Raw genomic sequence first — 24,153 nt, forward strand, 5'->3', positions numbered from 1 at the left:
ATCTCAAGATGAGATGCTCATCTGAAAGTCATGACTTTATGATCAATCGGCCATTCAACACACCTTCAAGGAGCTGTGCTGTGCGTGGTAAGGCATGGAAAAAAGTCATAGCTCATAGCCTTAAACACCGAGCTGTACTTCATATACTGTGAACTGGAATCACTTCTTGAAGAACGTATTGTTTCATAAAGGAGAGGAAAGAACTGAGAAAAACAGGATTTGGCCTAGGGGGCTAAGTAGGCTGGGAAAGCAAAGCAGATTTTCAGGCTCTGCTGCCTCTATATCCCCATACAAAGCGCTCTTTCCTGTTGGAAACCTGCCAACTGGAGATTTCTTTAGAATATTAACTCTTCTATAATGGCAAACATCTGGTGGTATTTAGTCATTCACACACTAGTATGAATTACAACCACTGTCCTTCTAAATCCTAGCTGAGAGTTGTTTCTCTGGCAGAATAGCATTTTGACTGAAGGAGTGAGAAGACAGATGGATGATTAGGTGGGAAGGATAGGCCTGGGTATTTGGGAGGTAATGCAGTGAAAGGATACCAAATACCAAAAAAATGTCCTTTTATCTCTCTTTTATTTTTTTGTCTTTCTAGGGCCACACTCACGGCATATGGAAGTTCCCAGGCTCGGGGTCAAATCGGAGCCGCAGCTGGTGGCCTGTCACAGCCACAGCAATGAGAAAACTGAGCCATGTCTGCGACCTACACCACAGCTCATGGCAATGCTGGTTCCTTAACCCACTGAGCGAGGCCAGGGATTGAACCTGCGTCCTGATGGATACCAGTCAGATTCATTTCCACCGAGCCATGATGGGAACTCCCTTTTTTATTTTAAAAAATGTTTTAAATTTTTATTTTATTTTTTTTAGAAGAACACATTATAAAAGGATGATTTGTCAGTTTTTAGAGCAGGGGCAACACCATTTTAGGGTGTATATGTGGGAGTCACTTTCCCCTCCAAGGAAGCCCTTTGAGAGAGGTACGGGTCTTCTTGGAAAACTGCTCTTGCCACCTGGCACAGCCAGTCCCGTTCGGAGGTTAGGGGGCTTCTGGGCCCTAAAGTCCATCCATGGACCCTTGGGGACTTGGGATACCAGACTCTCACATAGACACCGAGAAATGCCCTCTCCCAGGACCCCAGCCCTCACCAGGACCTGGCAGGGCCAACATGTAAACCCCAGGTGCACCTACACAGCCTGCCTTCCCAGGAAAAGCACACCGGAAAACACCTGCCGCGCCCCTCAGTAGCCCTGGGGTGTCGTGGGGCACAGCGGAATGGAAGCAAGTCTGACATGAATTACTTGCCCCTGTTACTCACCTCTCCCCAGATGCCGACTGTATCTCGGATGTCATTTTTGCAGTAGGAAAGCTGCCTGATGCAGTTGTTGACGGCAACACTGCTCTTGCCAGGAGCGAGGTCCTCCTCTGCCATTTCCACCCACCCCAGAGAGCGCACAGCGAAACACTAGGAGCAAAGGCAGAGAACAGATTCGTCACTGGCCACAGGTCCACGTGCCCTGAAATCCTCTACAGAGTGCGCTTACTGCATCCTTAATTACCGCATAATATTCAACCATCCCATTTAGTAGCTAATTTTCAACTACTGGGAAATTAAATTGGCTATTTTTACTATTTAAAAAAATGTAGTGATAACGATATTCTTGCCTAACCTTCTCTGTGTGTGTTCAGGTTTTTTTCTTAGAACAGATTACTAGAAGTAGAATTATGGGGGCGAGTGGGTATAAACATTTCTAAGCTCCTTTATCTAGTATAGGGCAGTTTTTGTTTTTTGTTTTTTTTAAATAGTAAGAAATGCAGCACCTGTGAGATTTCTTACTTGTTAAGCATCTAGGAAAAGACAACAGAAGAGAGAAAGAATTACCTACATCGTTGGCATTTTTTATAAGAACAATGAGGCAAAATGTATTCTATAATATCCAGAAATGCAAGAAAACGGAGGTGGGGAGTATGTTTTCATGGTAACAGTCTCCGCATTTGTTATTAGCACCAAATCCTGAAAAGCCGGCAGAATGGATGGACTTGTGAGATACCTTTGAGCACAAATTCCATTTATTGTTCTATTATGTAGAAATATTTGATTTGAGATCAGGCTCCTTAACTTCCTTTTAAAAGTTCAGGTATTCAATTTTTTACAAAACATAGAAAACATCATATGCATGTTTGTTGCAATGAGTTCAAAATCCAAAACTGGATAAAGAAAGCAGCTCACGGAACACATGAAGGCGATTTGGCTGTAGCATCTGCCTAGCTATTAATCTCCAGGGTCGCCACATGGCTAGAACTGGGGTCTCATTGCCACCTGCAGCCCAGGTTGTGCCACCCAAGCTGCAAATCAATTGAAGAAACCACCTTCCCAGGGCAGGAAGGCAGATAAGGTACCAAACCTCTGTGGAGCCAGCAGGCTGGCTCTCAAAGAGCATCTCCCAAACTTTCCAAAAGTAAACGTTAAAATGAAGAAATGCAGAGTTCCCGGCGTGGCTCAGTGGCAACATAGTCGGCTAGTATCCATGAGGATGCAGGTTCGACCCCTGGCCTCGCTCAGCAGGTTAAGGATCCAGCACTGCTGTGAGCTGTGGTGTAGGTGTCAGTTGAGGTTCGGATCCTGTGTTACTGTGGCTGTGGTATAGGCTGGCAGCTACAGCTCTGACTGGAGCCCTAGCCTGGAAACCTCAATATGCCGTAAGTGCAGCCCTAAAAAGACAAAAAAAAAAAAAAAAAAAGAAGAAGAAAAAGAAGAAATTCAGCAAATTGTCCCAAAGTGACCATAGTCAATCTAATTCAATCTTCCCTGTCTCAGCCCCACATCCAGATTGGGAGCCTCCTTCCTGACCTGCTAATCACGTTTTCTCAGGGGAGAGAAAACCCACTCAAACACCCAAGGCAACCCAGTAACACTCAGAGAACATGGATCCTCGCATCCCAGAGGGGAAGGACAAGGTCCCTGGGTGACCACCTGGAGTGGAACAGCTCCCGGGCACTGACCGCACACAAGAGGCCTCTTAAATACATCAAAAAGAGAAGGCGTTCCCTGTACCAACTGCAAAACCCACTCAGGACTCTGGCCCTGGAGAGGTTTGGGGAGAAGCCGTCACATTTCACCTGCGCATGCGCAGCTGTTGGAGCGAACCTGCCCAAGAGGAAGAGGATGCCCACAGGGGCGACGGCCGCCCCTTCCCGAGCTCTGCTCCCTGAGCCCTGAGGCCAAACGGCTCCTCCAGGCGGGCATGTCAGAAATGCCACAGGCGCACACAACCTCAGCACATCTCCCCCGTTTCATGAAGACCCACAACTTCATGGGTCTCTGCCCACGGAACTCATTTCCCGCCCCCTCCAGGGGGCGCTGTGCCGCTCAGTAGCTTCCCCCGCTTGCAGGTTCCCAACACAGTTCCTGATGAGTAAAATCACAGGGCCACAACCTACCCCGCCTGCCATTCTCATCTTGTTACGTACGACCTTATAATGGAAAAATTCAGCTTCTCCACCTTTATCAAATGTGTGCCGGTTTCCCTCCACACCACAGAGAAGTTCTCTGACACCAGCGGGGTGTCTCCGACATCTGTGCTTCTGCCTGACCAACCTACAGATTGGGGGTTCTGACGACCCCCTCCTTGGGTGCGATTAATCCGCTGGAGTGGCTCACAGAACTCGGGGAAACACCTTATGAACTTGATCACTAGTTTATTATAAAAGGATATAACTCGGGGCAGCCAGATGGAAGAGCTGCTCCGGCGAGAGGAGGGGAAAGGGTGCGGAGCTTCCAGGCACCCCTCTCCCCAGTGTCCTTGTGCTCAGCAGCCTGCAAACTCTCGGAGCCCTGTCCTCTGGGGTGTGCAGAGGCTTTATTCCCTAGGCACCGCTGATTAAATCACTGGCCATGGGTGACTGGCCTCAATCTCCAGGCCCTTTCCTTTCCCATCCTTGAAGGCGGCCCTGGGACTGAAAGTTCCAACCCTCTAAAAACATGATGGGCTCCGCTGGCAACCAGCCCCTATCCTTAGATGAGTTCTAGAAGTTACTCCATAGGTATTTATTCATTCAATCCTCACTTCAAGCCTGTGAGGTGGATACTAAGTTACTGTACCCATTTTATAGATAAGGAAAGTGAGTGAAGTCAGGCAAGGCTGGTAACTTAGGCAGCAGACTTCCTGGCCCCCACTCACAACCACTCTATCACATGCCTGAGATCTTGCTGGAGGGTGGACCGTGTCTGATGGAGCCAGGCCCACAAAGAGGCATAAGAATAGTTTGAGCAATGTCAATACAGTTTGAGTGTATCTGGCCCACGAGCAGGGAAATTAAAATTTAAATCGCAATTAAAATCTTAGCTCTGACTTACAGGTACTGTGATCTTGACCATGGAACTTACAGAGTCCGTTTTTTTGTTTTGTTTTGTTTTGTTTTTGTCTTTATAGGGCCGCACCTGAGGCATACAGAGTTTCCCAGGCTAGGGGTCTAATTGGAGTTGTAGCCGCCAGCCTACGCCAGAGCCACAGCAATGCCAGATCCAAACTGTGTCTGCAACCTACATCACAGCTCACGGCAACACCAGAACCTTAACCCACTGAGTGGGGCCAGGGATCAAACCCGCAACCTCGTGGTTCCTAGTCGGATTTGTTTCCACTGTGCCACAGCAGGAAATCCCCATTTTTTTTTTTTTAATTGGCAAAAAAGGGAATAACAGTAAGAGTTATCCCAAAGGATTCTCACAGGGAGAAAACAACCTCATACAGGTTAGAGAACCTAACGCGTAGGAAACAATAAACACTGCTGAGTGAACGAGCAAATGAATACATTGCCACAAACATCTTAAAGGGAGTCATCAACAGGGAAATGAAAAATGAAAGGAGGTTTAGAATTGGCACGACCCTATGTTCCAATTAGTCCCAGGATGGTTCTGGCTTATGTTCATTGTTCTGGCAAAATTATTAAGAGTAGCACCTTTTACCCTCCTAAGTGTCCTAGTGTGCATAGTTACTATAGTTACTCCGGGCAAAACTGCAGTGAATTCAGCCTCTGGCATACAGAAAGCCAGGCTTGGGTGGGATCCTGAGAGATGCCCAGTTGGAAATGAGATTCAAGACCAACAGAAGCTGCTGTCAGCCCAGCATCCTGGCGATCCTGGTGGGAGTGGACCCCAATATACCAGTATTCCTGTGAGATGGCCCCAAGCACTAAAATTAGAAGCCGGGACCATATTTCCCCACTGTCTCTAGTAGCCTAAGGCAGAATCCTACAGTCTGTGAATATCCACAGAATTTACTAACAATAAGGAAGGAGGAAAAGCATACTGCCTATTTTTTGTCTTGGGTCCAATACATGGATTTCAAAAAACAAGCTTTCTCACCATATAATTCATTTTCTGCATGTACTTTAATTTCTCATCTCAAATGCCTCACCACTAGTCCTTGTGGCCAAAGTAAGAGGCAACAGGTGGGGTGGGGCGGGGGTGGGGTTTGGGGCTGGGGGGAGCTCCACCAAAAGGCCAGCTCCCTTTCTTCCAAAGAATCAAGTGGGAACGAGCAACCTGCGCTATTGGGTGCTGCCTCCCTGTGGCCAGGAAGGTTTATAACCACCACCACTTTTCTTTCAATTTGGAAAATTATGCTTAGCACGTAATAAGCTTTGGGAATAAACACTCATTTCAAAGAACAGGAGGCGCTCAAAATATTCAACCAAATATGTAATCAAATATTTAATCAATCTGATGTTTTAAATACTTCTTTCAGATGTTGAAAAAAAAAATCTGTTTGTACTTTGACTGATACTCATTCTTCAAAAGCTCTTTACCAAAGGGGCAAAAATGAGTTCAGGGCACAGGATCTAGAACTTTGCTACCTACCAGCTGGTAACTTTGGGGAAGTCACTTTAGGTCTCTAAGTCTTCGTTTTTTCATCTTTAAAAATGGGGATAATAATAGTACCTTTTTATTTTTATTTTCTTTTTAGGGCCACACCCGCAGCATATGGAAGTTCCCAGGCTACGAGTCAAATCAGAGATACAACTGCTGGCGTATACCACAGCCACAGCAATGTGGGATCCAAGCTGCGTCTGCAACCTACACCTCAATTCACGGCAACACTGTCCCAACCCACTGAGTGAGACCAGGGATCGAACCTGTGACCTCATGGATCCTAGTCGAGGGTTCGTTACTGCTGAGCCACGACGGGAACTCCACATTCCCTACTTTGTCCTCCCACAGACCTTCCACTCTTCCTTCTCAGCTTTAACGAGGACAGGCAAGATGAGAGCCTGCTGGCAGTAAACGGGGGGCCTCATCCCTGGACCATGAGGTGGGGCGGGGATGGGGGAGAGAGAGGAGGCAAGGGGAGTCCCTAGCCTCCACCCAGGGGAGCCAGCCAGCGTCCACGGCTCCAAAGATGCTGCTTAAATGAGCGTGGTCCACAAAGCAGCATGTTCAGTGCCCGGAACACGGTCAGTGCTCTCCATAACTCCTGAGAGATGATGACAAAAAAGTAGATGATACCAGAAGTGAGAGCAACACTAAATTATCAATATCAAAAAACTAAGAAAATTCACACAGAAAAACTGCCATATGGCTTAGCACCACAAATGTACTCTTAATAAACATTCATTTTATAGGAACTGCTGACCATTAAGCCTAATTACCCTGCAGCACAATAACAACTGTGTATCCAAGCCAATAAACATTTATTGAGTGCCTACTGGTTCCTGGAGACACACAGAAGTGAGCCTGACACAGTGCAGACGGGAAGTGGAACTAAATGAGATGTGACAATGAGAAATAAGGGGGCACAGAGGCGACACGTATATGTTGGCTGCTGGAGGAGGGAGGAGTATTTGACGCAGAGAGAGGGAGAGAGGAGCAGCTTCCTGAAGGAGGCGGTACTGAGCTGAGCCCTGGAGGATGGATGGGTGCATTCATTTAACAAAGATTTACTGACACCTGCTATGTGCCAGCTCCTGGCAGCACATCCGTGAACCAAACAGACCCAGCACTGCTCTGAGTAGTAGTTCACAGAACTGGAAGGGCGTATTCATTTGGCGGTGACACCAGAGGTCACAACAGCTCCGCTGACTATGAACCACGAGGAACTGTGGTGTGTGGGGGAGGGGCTGTGAGCACAGGGGTTTAGGGCCCAGGTTTTCAAGTCCCTAATGTGAGATCAAATCCCAGGGTGGTTGCTATTAGCAGTGCGCCCTGAGCCAGGTTACTGAATCTTGGTGAGCCTCTGTGTCCTCGCCTACGGCAGGGAGGTTAGCGGTATGGACCTGCGGGGAGGACTGGCATGATTAATGGGAAGCCTCAAGTTAAGAACCATCCCAGGGCCTGGCCCACAGAAGATGCTCAAGAAAAGGGGCTACTAATTCACAAGGTCTCTGCTCCCTGTCAGATGTGTTAGGACTGGGGAATGCTGCCCACAGTCAGCCAGCCAACCCTGTTTCATTTTTCCAGCTAATGATCAAGCTTCCCCATGGCTACACTGTGGGTGGCTGGAGGCAAGGAGAGGCGGGGGCTGCTGAGGAGTCTCGATGCTCTGTCTTCAGGCTCCATCCATCTCATCAGCCCACCTAAGAGTCCATGGACCTCAGAGATCCACGAATGGGCTTCAGCACGTTCTAAACCTCCTGAAAATAATATCCAAAATTGTGTGTGCTTGCATATTATGGAAAGGGTGTCTAAAGCTTTCCAAAGGCTCTGGGAATATAAAATGAAAGAATCCCAAGGCGTCTGGATACCAGAGTACACACTTATCAAGTCATCAGTTAGGGTAGAGGCAAACTATCACATTTAGGCGTTCCCATCATGGCTCAGTGGTAACAAACCTGACTCGTATCCATGAGGACGTGGGTTCCATCCCTGGCCTTGCTCAGTGGGTTAAGGATCCGGTGTTGCCGTGAGCTGTGGTGTAGGTGGCAGACGAGGCTCGGATCCCACATTGCTGTGGCTCTGGTGTAGGCTGACAGCTGCAGCTCCAATTTGACCTTTAACCTGGGAAGTTCCATATGCCATGGGTGTGGCCCTAAAAAGGCAAAGGACCAAAATAAACAAGACAAAACCCTATTACATTTAGAATGGAGAGACAATGAGGTCCTACTGTATAGCACAGGGAATTGTGTCCAATCTCTTGAGATAGAACATGATGGGGGCTGATATGAGAAAAAGAATATATATAAATGCATGACTGGGTCAGTTAGCTGTCTGGCAGAAATCAGCCCACACTAAATCAACTATACTTTAATTAAAAAAAAAAAAAAAAGAGTATCACAGTGGTGAACCAACTTGAAAAAAAAATACATCAATTAAGGGTCATACATTGAGGGCAGAAAAAGCTGACTAGCTGGCATCAGAGTTCTTTTTTGAGAAGTGGAATGAGGAAAGCGGTTCAATGGCTCTGCATAAGAACGGATCAGGAATTTAGGGAAATGGAAGAAATGACAGGCTGCTCAGCCTCTGGGAAAGCACCACCTCTGAGGGGGCAGGGCCTGGATGACTTATAAAAATGAGGGGCGTCCAACACCCAGTTTTGAAAACCACTAACTGCGTTGAATGCAATGTAAGCCCCCTTGATATGATGCTTGATGCTCCTGCAAAAGCCTGTTATACAGAGACGGCTGGCGCCCTTAGGAATTCAAAGAGGAGTGTGCACTCCCGCTGGGGAGATGCATGGCGGAGGCAAAGCAGGGGCAAAGGCCTCAGAGTGGAGAACAGGGATCAGCACGGAGACACAAGCCCAAGGAAGAGGCAGAATTCTGGGTGTTGCAGCAGCTGCCCAGCAGCCCTGCGTCGCAGCGTATCAGCTCTGGCGACAAGAGTTTGTGGTCTAATTATACACAGGGGTGCAGAGCACGGTCATTATGATATACTTTGAAATAAAATTAGGCTTCATCTGCGATTGCCTTTCTTTGAAACACAGAAATGCCTTCCAAATCTGCATCTTGGTGGGCTCGGCTGTAGAGGCGCCTGGGGACGCTGGAGTGGAGGGTGACCCAGTTCTCCATCCAGCTGAAGCAAGCAATCGGCCTGATTTATTCAGTGTGGCAATGACCCGGCAGCCGGGGGGGGGAGGGGGGGGGACCCAGAGAGCATTCCTACACGGTCCCCAATGAGCCCTTCAGCCGTTCCTGCCGTTTCTCCCCAGACTGCCTGCGACGTGGTGAGCATTCAGTCAGAAAACAAGACACGTGGCCCTTTGGGGCACTGGGCCTGCTTCTGCCACTTACTTTCCTATTTTTTCAGAACAAGATCACCCTACTGGAAAAAGACACGCTCTGCTAACATTCTATGCTGCCAGCTTCTGCTACAAAGAAGATGGTCTTTACAATAACAAACATCCAGACAGAGCCGGCGGCACGCCCCGCACTAAGGGCTCGCCTGTAATTGAAATATTATCTACGATGTCCACCTCCTCACCTCCCCACGGGTGGTTGGTTCAGGAAAGGTGGTTCTCAGCCTGGGTCACCTCGATCTCCAGGAACTAAGCGGCTCCGTTCCCCAGTAAACACGCTGGGAACCTGCAAGGGCAGGAGGCAGGGATACCAACCACATTCCTCGTGTTTGGAGAGTGCTCAGAGCATGTGCGATGATAGGGAACCCAAGCTAAGTTATCTCACATGAGAAGGGGAAGGAGGCGACTCAGGTAAGAAGCAGTGCCTTTTTGGAGAAAAGAGAACCCTCCCGCACTGCTGGTGGGAGTGGAAATTGGTACAACCACTATGGAAAAGAGTATGGAGGTACCTCAGAAAACTGAATATAGAACTACCATATGACCTAGCAATCCCACTCCTGGACATATATTCAGACAAAACTGTCATTCAAAAAGATACATGCACCCCTATGTTCACTGCAGCACTAGTCTCAATAGCCAAGACAGGAAAACAACCTAAATATGCATCCACGGATGAATGGATGAAGAAGATGTGGTACAAATGAACCTTTCCACAGAAAAGAAAAGCATGGACTTGGAGAATAGACTTGTGGCTGCCCGAGGGGAGAGGGAGGGAGTGGGAGGGATCAGGAGTGCAGGGTTATTGGATGCAAACTATTGCTCTTGGAATGGATTTACAGTGAGATCCTGCTGTGCAGCACTGAGAACTATGGCTAGATACTTACATTGCAACACGACAATGAGAGGAAAAATTATGTATACATGTATGTGTAACTTGGTCCCCATGCTGTACAGTGGGGAAAAAAAAATGTGGTGTATATACACATTGGAATACTACTCAGCCATAAAAAAGAACAAAATAATGCCATATGCAACAACATGGATGGAACTAGAGACCCTCATACTGAGTGAAGTTAAGTCAGAAAGAGAAAGACAAATACCATGTGATATCACCTACATCTAGAATCTAATGTATGGCACAAACGAACCTTTCCACAGAAAAGAAACAAACTCATTGACATGGAGAACAGACTTGTGGTTGCCAAGAGGGAGGGGGAAGGAGTGGGATGGACTGGGAGTCTGTAGTTAATAGCTGCAAACTATAGCATTTGGAGTGGCTAAGCAATGAGATCCTGCTGTGTAGCACAGGGAACTATATCTAGTCACTTCTGATGGAACAGGATGGAGGATATTGTGAGGAAAAGAATGTATATAAATGCATAACTGGGTCACGTTGCTGTACAGCAGAAATTGATAGAACGCTATAAACCAACTATAATAAAAATTTTCTTAAAAAAAAAAAAGCAGTGCCTTTGGTCTTGGTGGAGCCTTGTTTGTTTAAATGTTTTTTTTTTTTTTTTTGTCTTTTTTGTTGTTGTTGTTGTTGTTGTTGCTATTTCTTGGGCCGCTCCCGTGGCATATGGAGGTTCCCAGGCTAGGGGTTGAATCGGAGCTGTAGTCACCGGCCTACGCCAGAGCCACAGCAACGCGGGATCCGAGCCGCGTCTGCAACCTACACCACAGCTCACGGCAACGCCGGATCGTTAACCCACTGAGCAAGGGCAGGGATCAAACCCGCAACCTCATGGTTCCTAGTCGGATTCGTTAACCACTGCGCCACGACGGGAACTCCTGTTTAAATGTTAAATGTTTTCATCCTTAAATGAAAACGTAAGGTCCCTTCCAAAGCCATGTTTGATTTCTCCCCTCTGTGCCCCAAGTCAGCTCCCGCCTGCGATGACCGTTCCTCAACCCCTCCCTCAGCTTTATAAAAAGCGCTGGCTGACTCATGGCTCTACCACGTCGAGAAAAGCAATCACCTTGGGATTTACAGGAACCGAGGTTTGAACCACGATGTGCTAAGGAGCATGCAAAGGATGGTTGCACTGGGGGACCGAGATCTGATTTTACAAGCCCTTTAAATATTTAACTGTTGCTGGGGTGTCTCTGCTTCCTCCCTCTGTTCAAGGGGAGCAAAACCCCCTCCCTCCTCACTGAGGGATCTCTTTGGTACAAAGAGCCAGTCTGACAGAGCTGTGGCCTGGGTTCCTCCTGTCCCCTCAAGTCGGGGGATGGACACATGCTGGGAACGGGGACAGCACCACTGCCCCAGCTTTTGACTTTTAACTTAAGACACAGGTTTGCACAGCACTGAAAGCGTGACACCATCATGGCTTGCTGTTAATTTAAGACTTAAGACCTGCATTTTTTGCACAGCAAAGAAATCATGACATCCATATGCATTAAACACATTTTTAAGTACTTATTATTATCTTAAAAGCAATATTCTCACTAGGGCTTAGGGGAGGGCATTGCAGAACTAGAATGAGGAGGGAGGGAATTTCCATTAATTGCACCCCTATGTTAGAGGCTCTTTATGAATTAGTTAATTCAATTCAGGCTACTTCTCCCAACCGAGTGAATGAGGAATTCCAGCTGCTTTTAAGATGAGGAAACAGACTCCTAAAAAGGAAGCCTGGCAAGTTTAAGGTTTCATAAAACTTTTTGGAAAATCTGACTTTGGGACACCGGGGTTGTCATACTTAATCCTAACACTTGTGAATGTGGGGTGAGGAGGGGGTTGAGGTGGGGGAGACAGAGGTGGCGAACACGAGTGTCACACACCACATTTATCATGAACGTGTGTGTGAGTACGGGACATATTGAGTGGGAAAAAATCCACTTCTCCTGTACTGCTCACAAGGAACACTTCACTGCTGACACTTCTAGTCACCAAGTGGAGTGGGGTGTCGGGGGTCCCCCACACCAAGCAATTCTCTGCCACACCAGCTGGGTGTGCTACAACTGAACTCACTTCTGACACCACATACCTGGAGAGAGAGTCGGATCCCACAGGGGAAGGACTCAGTCCTGCAAGGCCTCCCACCCCTCAGAGGTCAACTCCAAGTCCAGCCTGTTACCTGTGCTTCTGACCAATCAGCTAAGAACTGGAGGCTCCCATGACCCTCTCTCCAGGCTTGGGGAATTTGCTGGCGTGACTCACAGAGCTTGGGGAGAGCTTCCTTACTAGATTATTGGTTTGTTACAAAAGGATGTAACCCAGGAACGTCCAGACAGAGGAGGACAAGATACGTGACAAGGGCGTGGAGCTTCCGGGCTCTGTCTGAGCACACCCCTCTCCCAGCCCCTTTGCACGTTCACCAACATGGAAGCTCTCTGAGCCCTGCATTTTAGGGTTTTTACAGAGGTGTCATCACATAGGCATCGTTGATCATTAACTCCATTCCAGCCCCTCTCTCCTCTCTGGAAATGGGCGTAGGGTTGAAAATTCCAAGCTTCTAATCACATTTGGGTCTTCCTGGGGACCAGCCCTCATCCAGGAGCCCACCAAGGGTCACCTCATCAGAACAAAAAACATTGCTCTATTATCCAGGAAATTCCAAAGGATTTAGGAACTCTGTGTCAAGAAGGGGTCAAAGACCAACCGTGAGCACCAAAGATGCTCCTAGTGCTCTTATCACTTAGGAAATTACAAGGGTTTCAGGAGCTCTGTGCCAGGAATCAGGGACAGAGATCTCTAAGTGTGTGTGTGTATGTGTGTGTGTGTAGCCACTTTCTCTTACATATTTAATCAACGTAACTCATGCGGTGACATATGAGATAGATGTTTTCTTATACCTGTTTTACAGATGAGGAAACTGAGGCACGGGGTGGTTGGTATGGACTGAAGTATGTCCCCTCCAAGTTCAGATATTGAAGCTCTAACCCCCAGTGGGGCTGTAATTGCTCAGAGAGCCTTTAAAGAGATAATCAAGATGAAATGAGATCATAAGGTGGACCTAACCCAGTAGGACTCGTGTGTCTGTGAAACGAGGAAGAGACCCCAGGAACGTGAGCACCCGGAGGAAGAGCCAAAGTGTGGACAGACAAGGGGGCCATCGCGAGCCAAGGAGAGCGGCTTTGGAAGAAACCAAACCTGCCAACATCTTGATGTGGGTGCTCTAGCCTTCAGAACTGTGAGAAAATAAATTTCTGTTGTGGAAGCCACCCAATCTGTGTGGTGTTTTGTTATGGGAGCCTGAGTAGCTTGTTAATACAGTGGTGTATAAATTGAAGGTAACCAGTTAGCATATGGAGGAGTTGGCATTCAAACCCAAGTTTACGTACAAACTGACAAATTCTTGTCACCACGCCATGCTGCCAGTGCTGGTTTTCCTAAAGCTGAGAGGGATCGTGTGTGTTGGGGGGGGAGACACCTCCCTCCACACTCAGGGACCTCAGAGAGGACCTTGCACCCCTCACTTGACCTGACCCACAATGCACACCCCCCCCCAAGTCTAGATTTATTGCTTCCAGCTGGCCCTCAGACTTTGCAGAAGGCTATGGGAGCCCCCACCACAAGGCACTAACTGGCCCTGAGGTGCCCTGGGTGCTCTTGCTCATAATGTCCACCAGGGGGCACCATCACCCTGCTTCCTCCCTGACTCTCTCCCCTCCTCCTCCCTCCCAACCCCCAACTCCTGGCAACAGATGACTGGAGGTAAGGGGCCTGCCTGAAGCTAAAGGAAATAAGCTGTAATCAGCTGCCTGAGGCCTGTGCTTTCATTGCTCCAGGCCACTGCGCTGCTGCTCACACTGGGAAGGCCTAGGGTGGTTAGACTCAGGACAACCCCTGTGAGGGGCAGCCTCCTATGGGGCTGGGGCCTCTGGGGCTCCTCAGCCAGAGACCTGCTCCTCAGTTAAAGAGAGGCCAGTGTCCTGTGGTGGAGTCCACAGGATGGTTGCTCGTCTGTTACTGAACACAGGGAACTGTCACTGCATTTTGAGGATTTTTTTCCTTTTCTTTTTTAGGGGCGAACCTGCGGCATATGGAGGTTTCCAGGCAAGGGGCTGAATCACAGCTGCAGCTGCTGGCCTACACCACAGCCTCAACCACATCAGATCCGAGCCGGGTCTGCGACCTATACTGCAGCCTGCAGCAACGCCAGATCCTGAACCCACTGAGTGCGGCCAGGGATCAAACCCGCATCCTCTCAGACACTATGTCACGTTCTTAATCCACAGAGCCACAGTGGCTCCATGAAGAATATACGTGCTTTTAGAAACAAGCACCAGAACGTCCATTTATTAATTTACGGAGAGCAATGAAGTCTGACCGGATGCTCGAGATGGCGAACAAGAGGATTCGTCCCCTGGAGGAAATCCACTCCAGCTTTAATCACCAGCCGACTTCAGGCTGATGAGCAGAGGCGAGCAGAGGCCAGCATCCTTGCAGACGCATCGCTAGCGCGAGACATGGGCCTCCGGGTTGTGATTTAATACATAGACAGTTGATTGTATTAGTCATTTCCTGCCCAGGAACTGGGCTGGCATCACGAAGCCTATTTTTATCAATGGAAAAGTTGAGTGGAGGCTGGTTCAACCAAGAGACGCAGCCCAATGTTTACATAATTCAGAGAACAAATTAGATGTACTTGCATATTTAAACATAAACCTGCAAGGACGTTGCATCCCACATCTTCACATATAATCACCATCATCTTTTTTGTTTTGTTTTGTTTTGTTTTTGGTCTTTTTAGGACCTCACCTGCGACACAGGCAAGTTCCCAGGCTAGGGGTCGAACCAGAGGTACAGCTGCCGGCCTACACCACAGCCACAGCCACGCGGGATCCGAGCCTCATCTGCAACCTACACCACAGCTCACGGCAACACTGGGTCCTTAACCCACTGAGCGAGGCCAGGGATTGAACTCACATCCTTATGGATACTAGTAGGGTTGTGACCACTGAGCCACAATGGGAACTCCCGTCATCATCTTTCTAGCAGGGACCATTTAGCCAGTACCTACTCTGTGCTTCAGAGTTTATATACAGAATTCAGCGTCTGGGCTTGGTGGGGACAACTGCAGCATAGACGTTTACAGATCCCGTTCTAAATGTTTACGTTTCCAACACGGAGCACTAGGGGCTCTCACAACCCTACAAAGTAGGGGTTCCTCATTGAGACTTTGAGAAACTGAGGGCTGGATTGCCAAGCTGAACCGCCCAGGTCACAGAGTAAATATGCAGCAGCTGGAATCTGATCTGAGGTTTAGTCTTCAGGGTGGATGACTGTCTTGATTTTACAGAGGAGGACACCCAGCCAGGGGAAAGTTTTGCAAAGCGACACAGCCGTGGCCCAGCTGGATCTGAGGCCACGTCTTGATCTCACCACTCTAGGCTCCATGTTAGCTGTTCTAGAAACAGGAGCGCTCCATTCAAAGGAAGCTCCTGGAGAACAGGCCTGTTTGGTGCCACCCAAAAGAGGAGTCTGGCACCTGCTACGTGCTCAGTAAATATCTGTCAAATGAAGACACTGATCTGGAGGGAGACTGGACCAGATCTGACCGGGAGTCCTGGACCACTCATCTCTGGCTGTGCCCTTGGCTAGTTAACAGACTTAAGTTTCTGCATCCTTGGAGGGATAACCTGGCAGATGCTGGTGACGATTCAAGGAGGTGAGTGCATCGGCAGAGAGCCTGGCACAGACACTTTCAGCCTGGACTCTGAAGTCGGGGCATCCAGGTTTGAGTCCCAGCTCCTCTCTTAACTCCTGAGTGATGCAGCTTCCTGCAAAATGGAGACGAGGGCTGTACTTACGTCCTAAGGAACATCGGGAGCCATGAAGGGTACAGTATATCTCACATGGTTAGAATGGCACCTGGAAAGTGTTGAGTATGTTAGCTGTTACTGTGATTAGCTCTAAATTATCAATAAGTCTGATCAAGGCCATGCCTGGTGATATGCAAGTCATATAAAAATATCCACTTAGTCAGTCATGGGAGCTTGGGCCAGGTATTCTGTGCCTCCAAGTGCCTCCACTATAAGACCAGAGGGCCAGTCCTTCTGGAGGCTAAGCCCTGCCCTGTGCCCAATCCAATCCTTCCTGGCTTCCTAGGAGCCCCTGGCACAGTCCTGCAGGTCCTGGGACACCAGGACCGAGGAACACCCTGAGCCTTTGATATGCCTGCAGTCCTTCTCTCTGGGCTTCCAGCTGGACATAGGTTCCTTGGGTCATAAATCCTGTCCTGGAGCTGAGCCCCTGGCAGAGCTCTGTGCTCACGTCCCCCTAGGTACCAGTGGGATCCAGACACCTCACTGTCATGCTGTCCCTCCATCCCAACTTTGACCCTGAGCTAAAGACCACCAGATGCTCGTGCTATCAGGACAGGCTCTTTAGAGGGGACCCCTGGACAAGGAAGGCCTGCAGAGCCTGTGGGAATACGATCAGGGCCACTCCTGTGCTCGCCCAACACTGGACAAGCACAGAACTCAATACCTTGTTCAACTGTTTAAACATTCCAAAGCTTACACAAAAGACAATTTCTTATTGGAAGTGAAAGTGTGGCTCTCTTACGAAGGGAGGGAGAGTGAGGGCAGAAGCAGTACTTTTTTTGGGGGGGGTGCACCTATGGCCTATGGAAGATCCCGGGCTAGGTGTGGAATGGAAGCTACAGCTGCCAGCCTACGCCACAGCAATGCCACATCAGCAACCCACACCACGGCTTGCAGCAAGGCCGGATCCTTAACTCACTGAGTAAGGCCAGGGATAGAACCTGCATCCTTGTGGATACTAGTTGAGTTTGTAACCCACTAGGCCACAATGGGAACTCCAGAAGAGGCACTTCTTAAACCCAATGCCTGACCTGTCCGACTAGGCCACTTGCGGAATCTCACTGGCCAAACCCCTCATCGTAGCCCCTCCCAGGCAGCCTGCCCACCGCAGCCCAAGGCCCAGGAGCCCGCGGAGCCACCACGAAGCGTCTCCAAAAAATCATCATCTGACAGTACCCACAGAGGCTTCTCCTGGTGGGAAAGCAAATGTGTCCCGCACAAGGCAACTTCTGCGGCCGGAGACGCGGAGATGCCAACCACAGCTGAGTGTGGCACTAAGCATCGGCTCCATAGGACCCATGCCCAGGGCTTGAGGATGCACCCGTGCAAGTCCAGGCCAAGCAGCGAGGCTGGCAGCCTCCTGCTTCTATTCCTGCAGAGACGCGCATGTCCTCACCCCGGGGAAGCCACTCCTACTCCTGTGAACAGTATTTCCGTTTTCCCTGACCGGAGGCTCGGAAAAGACTGGAGCAACGTACATGGTCCACATGGCTGATTTACACTAGAGATTTCATTTCTGCTGCTATCAAGTTGAGAAATGCTACTTGCAGAGTAAGCACAGAGGAAAACAGAATGAATACCCGAGTTCGGCACACACAGGGGGCCGTTTTATCTCACTAGGGACGGACGGCAAGATGGCCATGTGTGCCCCAGAGGGGATGCTGATCCAAAGAAAGGCGCAGACAGAGCCTGAGGCCAGGACAGACTTGAACCCTCTGGGCCTGGGGCTGGGACACTGGGGAGATGCTGCAGATCCACTCTCAGCTGCTAACAAGTCTCCTTGCAGTAAGAAAATACAACACTCGAATAGAGTATCATTCTTTATATACGTATATGTGTGTGTGTGTGTGTGTGTGTGTGTATTCTCTTTTTTTTGTGTGTGTGTGTGTTTTTTTTTTTTTTTTTTTTGTCTTTTTTTTTTGTTGTTGTTGCTGCTATTTCTTGGGCCGCTCCCGCGGCATATGGAGGTTCCCAGGCTAGGGGTCGAATCGGAGCTGTAGCCGCCGGCCTACGCCAGAGCCACAGCAATGAGGGATCCGAGCCGCGTCTGCGACCTACACCACAGCTCACGGCAACGCCCGATCGTTAACACACTGAGCAAGGGCAGGGACCGAACCCGCAACCTCATGGTTCCTAGTCGGATTCGTTAACCACTGCGCCACGACGGGAACTCCGTATTCTCTTTTTTAATTATCGTCCACCCTGACCTATCCCAGGAGATTGGATATAGTTCCCTGTGCCATACAGTAGGACCTCATTGCTTATCCATTCTAAACGCAATAGTTTGTATCTAAGAACCCCAAACTCCCAGTCCATCCCACTCCCTCCCCCACCCCCTTGACAACCACAAATCTGTTCTCTATGTCTGCGAGTCTGTTTCTGTTTTGTACATGAGTTCATTTGTGCCTTTTTTCTAGATTTCCAGAGTCTCATTCTTAACAATACTTAGGCAACTGCTCTGTAATGTTGTATCTGAGGCAATTCAGAACCAATTTGATCCTCTTCTAAAATGCTGCTAGTAAATCTAATACACGGCACCAATGAACCTTTCCACAGAAAAGAAACTCATGGACGTAGAGAACCGACTTGTGGTTGCCAAGGGGGAGGAGGAGAGAGTGGGGTGGACTGGGAATCTGGGGTTAACAGATGCCAACTATGGCATTTGGAGTGGATAAGCAATGAGCTCCTGCTGTAGAGGCCAGGGAACTCCATCCAGTCACTTGTGATGGAACATGACGGAGATAATGTGAGAAAAAGAATATATATGTGTGTATGTATGACTGGGTCACTTCGCTATACAGTAGAAATGGAAAAAATAAAAATCAGAAAATAAAACAAAGTAAAATAAAATATGCCCAGATGAGTCCACGAAGAATGCCGCCACCTAGGTCCTGTATAAACACGTCCTGTGAACAGCTCAAGTGCAAGTACAGCTGATCCTCATTATCTGCAGCTTCTGTATCTGCACGTCTACCTGCTCACTGAAATTTATCTGCAACCTCCACACTGCGGTGCTCTTGTGGTCACTCGAGGATGCGCAAAGAGTGGCCAAAACTCTGAGCTACGTGCTGTGCATGTTCCCAGCTGAGGCTGAACAAGGCTACGCACAGCCTTCTTATTTCAGCCCTCGTTCCGCAGCCAGGGCTCTTTTCAAGGATTTTTGTGCTTCTTCTTGGTGACTCTGCTATTTAAAAAGGCCCCCAAGGGCAGCGCTCAAATGCGGTTTCGGGTTCCTAAGCGCGAGAAGGCTGCGATGTGCTTGAGAGAGAAGATCCGTGTGTTCGACAAGCTTCACTCAGGCCCAAGTCACAGCGCTGTTGGTCGTGGGCTCAAGGCTGATGAATCGACAGTATGTATCAAATGAGGTGTCTTTACAAAAAACACACATAAAGTAAGGTTTATGTGTTGACAAGTTGAGGACATGCTGTGAGCAGAGGCTCTTGGGAGCCTAACTCTGCAGGTTCCCCGGGAATGCTGCATTTCAGGATGTGCTCACTCAGCGCTGGCCGCCTTTAGAGAACTTTATAGACCTGCTGCAGTAGCGAGAAGCAATGATACCCGTCCTTCTTCCTAGAGCAAGGGGGGCATGGGGTGGTGGATGGGAGCCCATCACTCGAGCTTTCTGGATCTTGTGCCCTTGGGGTGGGTGGGATCAGGGACCACCACCCTGGGTTCGTCACTGGTCTCCAGGGGATCCCTCCTCCCCTGGGCAGTGCTGACCTTGGCCTTCCCTCCCCCTTCCCCCCCCCCCCAGCTCCTTTCCCCCATCTTACTCTATGTCACCCTCCCAGACTATTTAAAACCCAACCCCTCCCAGCTCTGACTAGGTTCTTCTTTTTCCCCATAGCATGTGTTTTCCTTTTAAAGTATGGATATCCTACTTCCGTGTCTCGCTGTTTCTCTCTCCCTCCCCTGACCCTGGAACGCAAGCCCATGAAGGCACAGGCTTGGTCTGTAGTCTCCTCCACCCCTAAGCCCGGAATTGATCACTGTGAGGGTTAAATTGGTTCATACACGTCAGGCAGGCTTTGAGCAGTATTTGGTGCCCAGCAAAAGTTAGAATCATCATCATCGTCATCACTGGGACTGATTATTATTTTCCATTATTGATTTATCAGAAAGGTGTTTTTTTAATTGCACTTCTCACCAAGAAATGAAAAATCAGCAAAGTGACTGAGATGAAGGCAGTGAACTGATAAAGTGTGAAGACCTACAAAGACCTCAATTAAAAGCACAGCTGTTGGAGTCGCCACTGTGGCTCAGCATCCATGACCAGTTAAGAACCCGACTAGTATCCATGAGGATGTGGGGGTGATCCCTGGCCTGGCTCAGTGGGTTGAAGGATTGTGTGTTGCCTTGAGCTGCAGTGTAGGTGGCAGTCATGGCCCGGATCCCGCGTGGCTGTGGCTGTGGCGTGAGCTGGCAGCAGCTCTGATTGGACCCCTAGCCTGCGAGCTTCTATATGCCGAATCCAACTGCAGCAGCTGAGTTGCTGTGGAGGCACATGGTGGTTCCTTGTTAAAGGATCTGGCGTTGCTGCAGCTGCAGCTCGGATTCAATCCCTGGCCCAGGAAGGTCCATATGCCATAATGTGGCCATTACACAAAAACTAATTAAAAAAAAAAAAAAAAAAAAAAAAAAGCACAGCTGTTGACTGAGCAATCCTAAAGGGAGCACTCACGAGGTCCCCACTCTCGAAGCTGACTCTTAGAAGTCTACATGGCATGCACACAGAAAGGGTCCTTACCCACAGCACAGGGACCCAGAGCATAAGGGCTCTGGGGCCCCAGAACCCGACCACTTCATTTCACCCATGAGTAAACCCGAGTCCCGAGCGCACTGCCCTGAGTGGCCGAGAACAAGAACGGGTGTCTGCCTTGCGGGGATTAGGGGGGGTGGTTTGCTGCGGAAGGCTCTCCTTCAAGGGTTCCGTAGGCACCACCACTTACAGAGATGGTCCGGACCAACTGGAATCCCTGTGTAAAGCAAAGATGAAGTGACGCCCTTCCAAGAGGTTTACAGCAACTCCAGAGGAAAGAAGAAGTCGAAATAGTTGATTCAGAAACTTTGCTTTAAATTAGAGATATTGACTTTGTCGGGTAGGAATGTAGAGACACTGAGCTGAGATATTAATAAGGAGGACACGTTCAGCAAGAGACTAGATTAAGGGCTAAAAACCCACTCCCAGAGCTGACAAGGTACCTGGGGTCTGAGGAAGGACATACACATCCAGGTCTCTACCTGAAGACAGACAGACGGAAGAGACTCCTCGTGGCCTCTTCTCACTTACTAGCCACGTGGAGGGTCCCAGCACTGGTGAAGCCACGTTACTTTAACTCTGCACAGCGTCCTCTGGCGGGAACGGGGACCGGCCTCACCCAGCGTGTCTCCACCCCACCAGTACACGCTTGGTGTCTCGGCAGACCCAGATCTTCCACCGAGAGAGGCCTGCAAAGAACTCAAGAGGAATGGGAAGGTTCTGAGTATAACAGGATGTCAAACAACTCTGTGGAGAAGGTCCCATCATGGCTCAGGGGTTAACGAATCTGACTAGCATCGATGAGGGCACGGGTTCGATCCCTGGCCTCGATCAGTGAGTTAAGGATCCAGCATTGCCATGAGCTGTGGTGTAGGTTGCAGATGCGGCTCGGATCCTGTGTGCTGTGGCCGTGGTGAAGGCCGGTAGCTGCAGCTCCGATTGGACCCCTAGCTTGGGAACCTCCATATGCCATGGGTGAGACCTTAAAAAACAACCAACCAACCAAAAAACTTTTGTGGGCCACGGGTGAATTCCTCAGCTCCCTGGGTCAATTTTTCTCCCAGTATTAACTTTTTCGTAAGTTTAAAAAAAGATTTTGGGGGGAGTTCCCATTGTGGCTCAGTGGTTAACGAATCCGACTAGGAACCATGAGGTTGCGGGTACGATCCCTGCCCTTGCTCAGTGGGTTAACGATCCGGCGTTGCCGTGAGCTGTGGTGTAGGTTGCAGACGCGGTTCGGGTCCCGCGTTGCTGTGGCTCTGGCGTAGGCTGGTGGCTACAGCTCCGATTGGACCCCTACCCTGGGAACCTCCATATGCCACAGGAGCGGCCCAAGAAATAGCAAAAAAAAGACAAAAAAAAAAAAAGATTTTGGGGACGATGTTCTACAGGTGCTATATTATTTACCAACAGCCCTGTCTTACGGACAGTAAGCGCGTGTTATGCTGTTAAGGATGGCGGGTCAGATTCTGCCGCAGCCCCTGCTTTGGACGGACTTTGTAATCTATGAAATCACTGCAAACGCTGGGGAGAAGCGGCCACCAAGGAAGGAACAATCCAGTTTCCTGTGTGGGGGGGGTAACGTTGATGTCAGTAATACATACCATGAACTCTGGCCTCAAAGCTGTTTGTTTGCCTGAAACTAGCATAAGGCTTCTGGTGGCTAAAGACCAAGTCTTTTCAACCAAGACTGGAGAAGCTGAGACGTGGGCGCCAGGAAGAGAGGACACGCTTTCCTGAACTCAGGCACTTCGTTAGCGTTTCGGCTGATGCACCAAGAATTCTGAACTGATGAAGGGTTTACAGAAATGTGCCCTAACATACAGGAAAAGCGAGAGTAACATGTTCCATGTAAAGTGAAAAATCTCACACACACATACTGCAATCAATCAAAAGACTGCTTTCAAGGCTTGTTTTATCTGTAAGATGAGGCAACACTCAATCCCACTGATATGGAGGAAATTTTTTTTTTTTTTTTTTTTTTTTTTTTGTCTTTTTGCTATTTCTAGGGCCTCTTCTGCGGCACATGGAGGTTCTCAGGCTAGGGGTCGAATCGGAGCTGTAGCCGCCGGCCTACACCAGAGTCACAGCAACGCCATATCTGAGCCATGTCTGCAACCTACACCACAGCTCACAGCAACACCAGATCCTTAACCCACTCAGCAAGGCCAGGGATCGAACCCAACACCTCATGGTTCCTAGTCGGATTCGTTAACCACTGAGCCACAACGGGAACTCCAGGAAATTCTTTATTCATATTGCCACTGGCTCCTTTCTGAAGGTTAGATTAAAACTCCTTGCATGACTTATATAAGCTGGTACTATCTGCTTTTCATTAATAATCAGCATGTGGTTACCAGATTCCCCCCCCACCCTTTTTACAACTGCACACACATCATAGGGAGGTTCCCAGGCTAGGGGGTGGAGTTGGAGCTGCAGCTGCCGGCCTATACCACAGCCACAGCAATGCTGAATCCGAGCCACACCTGCAAACTATGCAGCAGCTTTTGGCAATGCCAGATCCTTAACCAACTGAGCGAGGCCAGAGATCAAAGCCACACCCTCATGGCCACTATGTGGGAATCTTAACCCACTGAGCCACATGGGAATTCCCAGAGAGTTCCCATTTTAATGTTTTTCTAAGGTCTGAGAAAAAGAAATGAATGCTGCTTCACTTATGCTGTGATATGCTGTAACATTCCGATTGCTAAAATGATTCCCAAACTAACTGAATTAGAGGAGGACATTGGCCTTAAAGACAGGCACACCCAGCACTGGTCTCAACCCCCCCCTGCCTCCAGCTGACAGGATCCACGCGGCAGCAAAAACTGGTAGCTTGCTGGGACTGCTGGGAACCATGAGATCAGAAATTTTTATTTTTTATTTGTTTTGCTTTTTAGAGCCAAACCAACGGCATTTGGAGGTTCCTAGGCTAGGGGTCAAATCAGAGCTGCAGCTGCTGGCCTGAATCACAGCTACAGCAAATGCAAAATCCAAGCTGCATCTGCAACCCACACCATAGCTCATGGCAACACCAGACCTTAACCCACTGAGGCCAGGGATCGAACCCACAAACTCATGGTTTACGGTTGGATTTGTTTCAGCTGCACCACAATGGGAACTCCAAGATCAGAAATTTTTAAAAAAACCTTTGGAAGACCAAAATCAAATGCCATGTTTAGCTGGGGCTGGCTATCGGAGCACTGCTGTATCATCTCATGGGTCCTCATAATAATACCATGGGTTTCCCAGACGAGGTCTCAGCACCCTCCCATTTTACAGATGAGAAAAGTGAGGTTCTGAGAGATGAACAAAGTCACACCTCTCATCACTGACAGGGGTGGGGCCAGAAGCCAGGTAGTCCAGCTCCTCCTTCAACCCCT

The 24,153-nt window shown here is 49.0% G+C and overlaps 1 protein-coding gene across 50 annotated transcripts in view; it reads right to left on the minus strand.

Moving 5' to 3' along the window:
* The window catches only part of APBB2 (amyloid beta precursor protein binding family B member 2), a 380,374-nt gene that overhangs the window by 73,695 nt on the left and 282,526 nt on the right, over positions 1–24,153 (minus strand). For all 50 annotated transcript variants that reach the window (XM_084971889.1, XM_084971870.1, XM_084971863.1 and 47 more), the window contains one exon: positions 1,326–1,472. In XM_084971889.1, coding sequence (XP_084828015.1) covers positions 1,326–1,472 — 147 coding nt within the window. The remainder of the gene's footprint in view (positions 1–1,325; positions 1,473–24,153) is intronic.

This window comes from Sus scrofa, chromosome 8 (genome assembly GCF_054392235.1).
Source record: "Sus scrofa isolate SSC_HxYL_T2T_F1_AM1 chromosome 8, Sscrofa_HxYL_maternal_Yorkshire_Landrace_v2.0, whole genome shotgun sequence".
NCBI lineage: Eukaryota > Metazoa > Chordata > Mammalia > Artiodactyla > Suidae > Sus > Sus scrofa.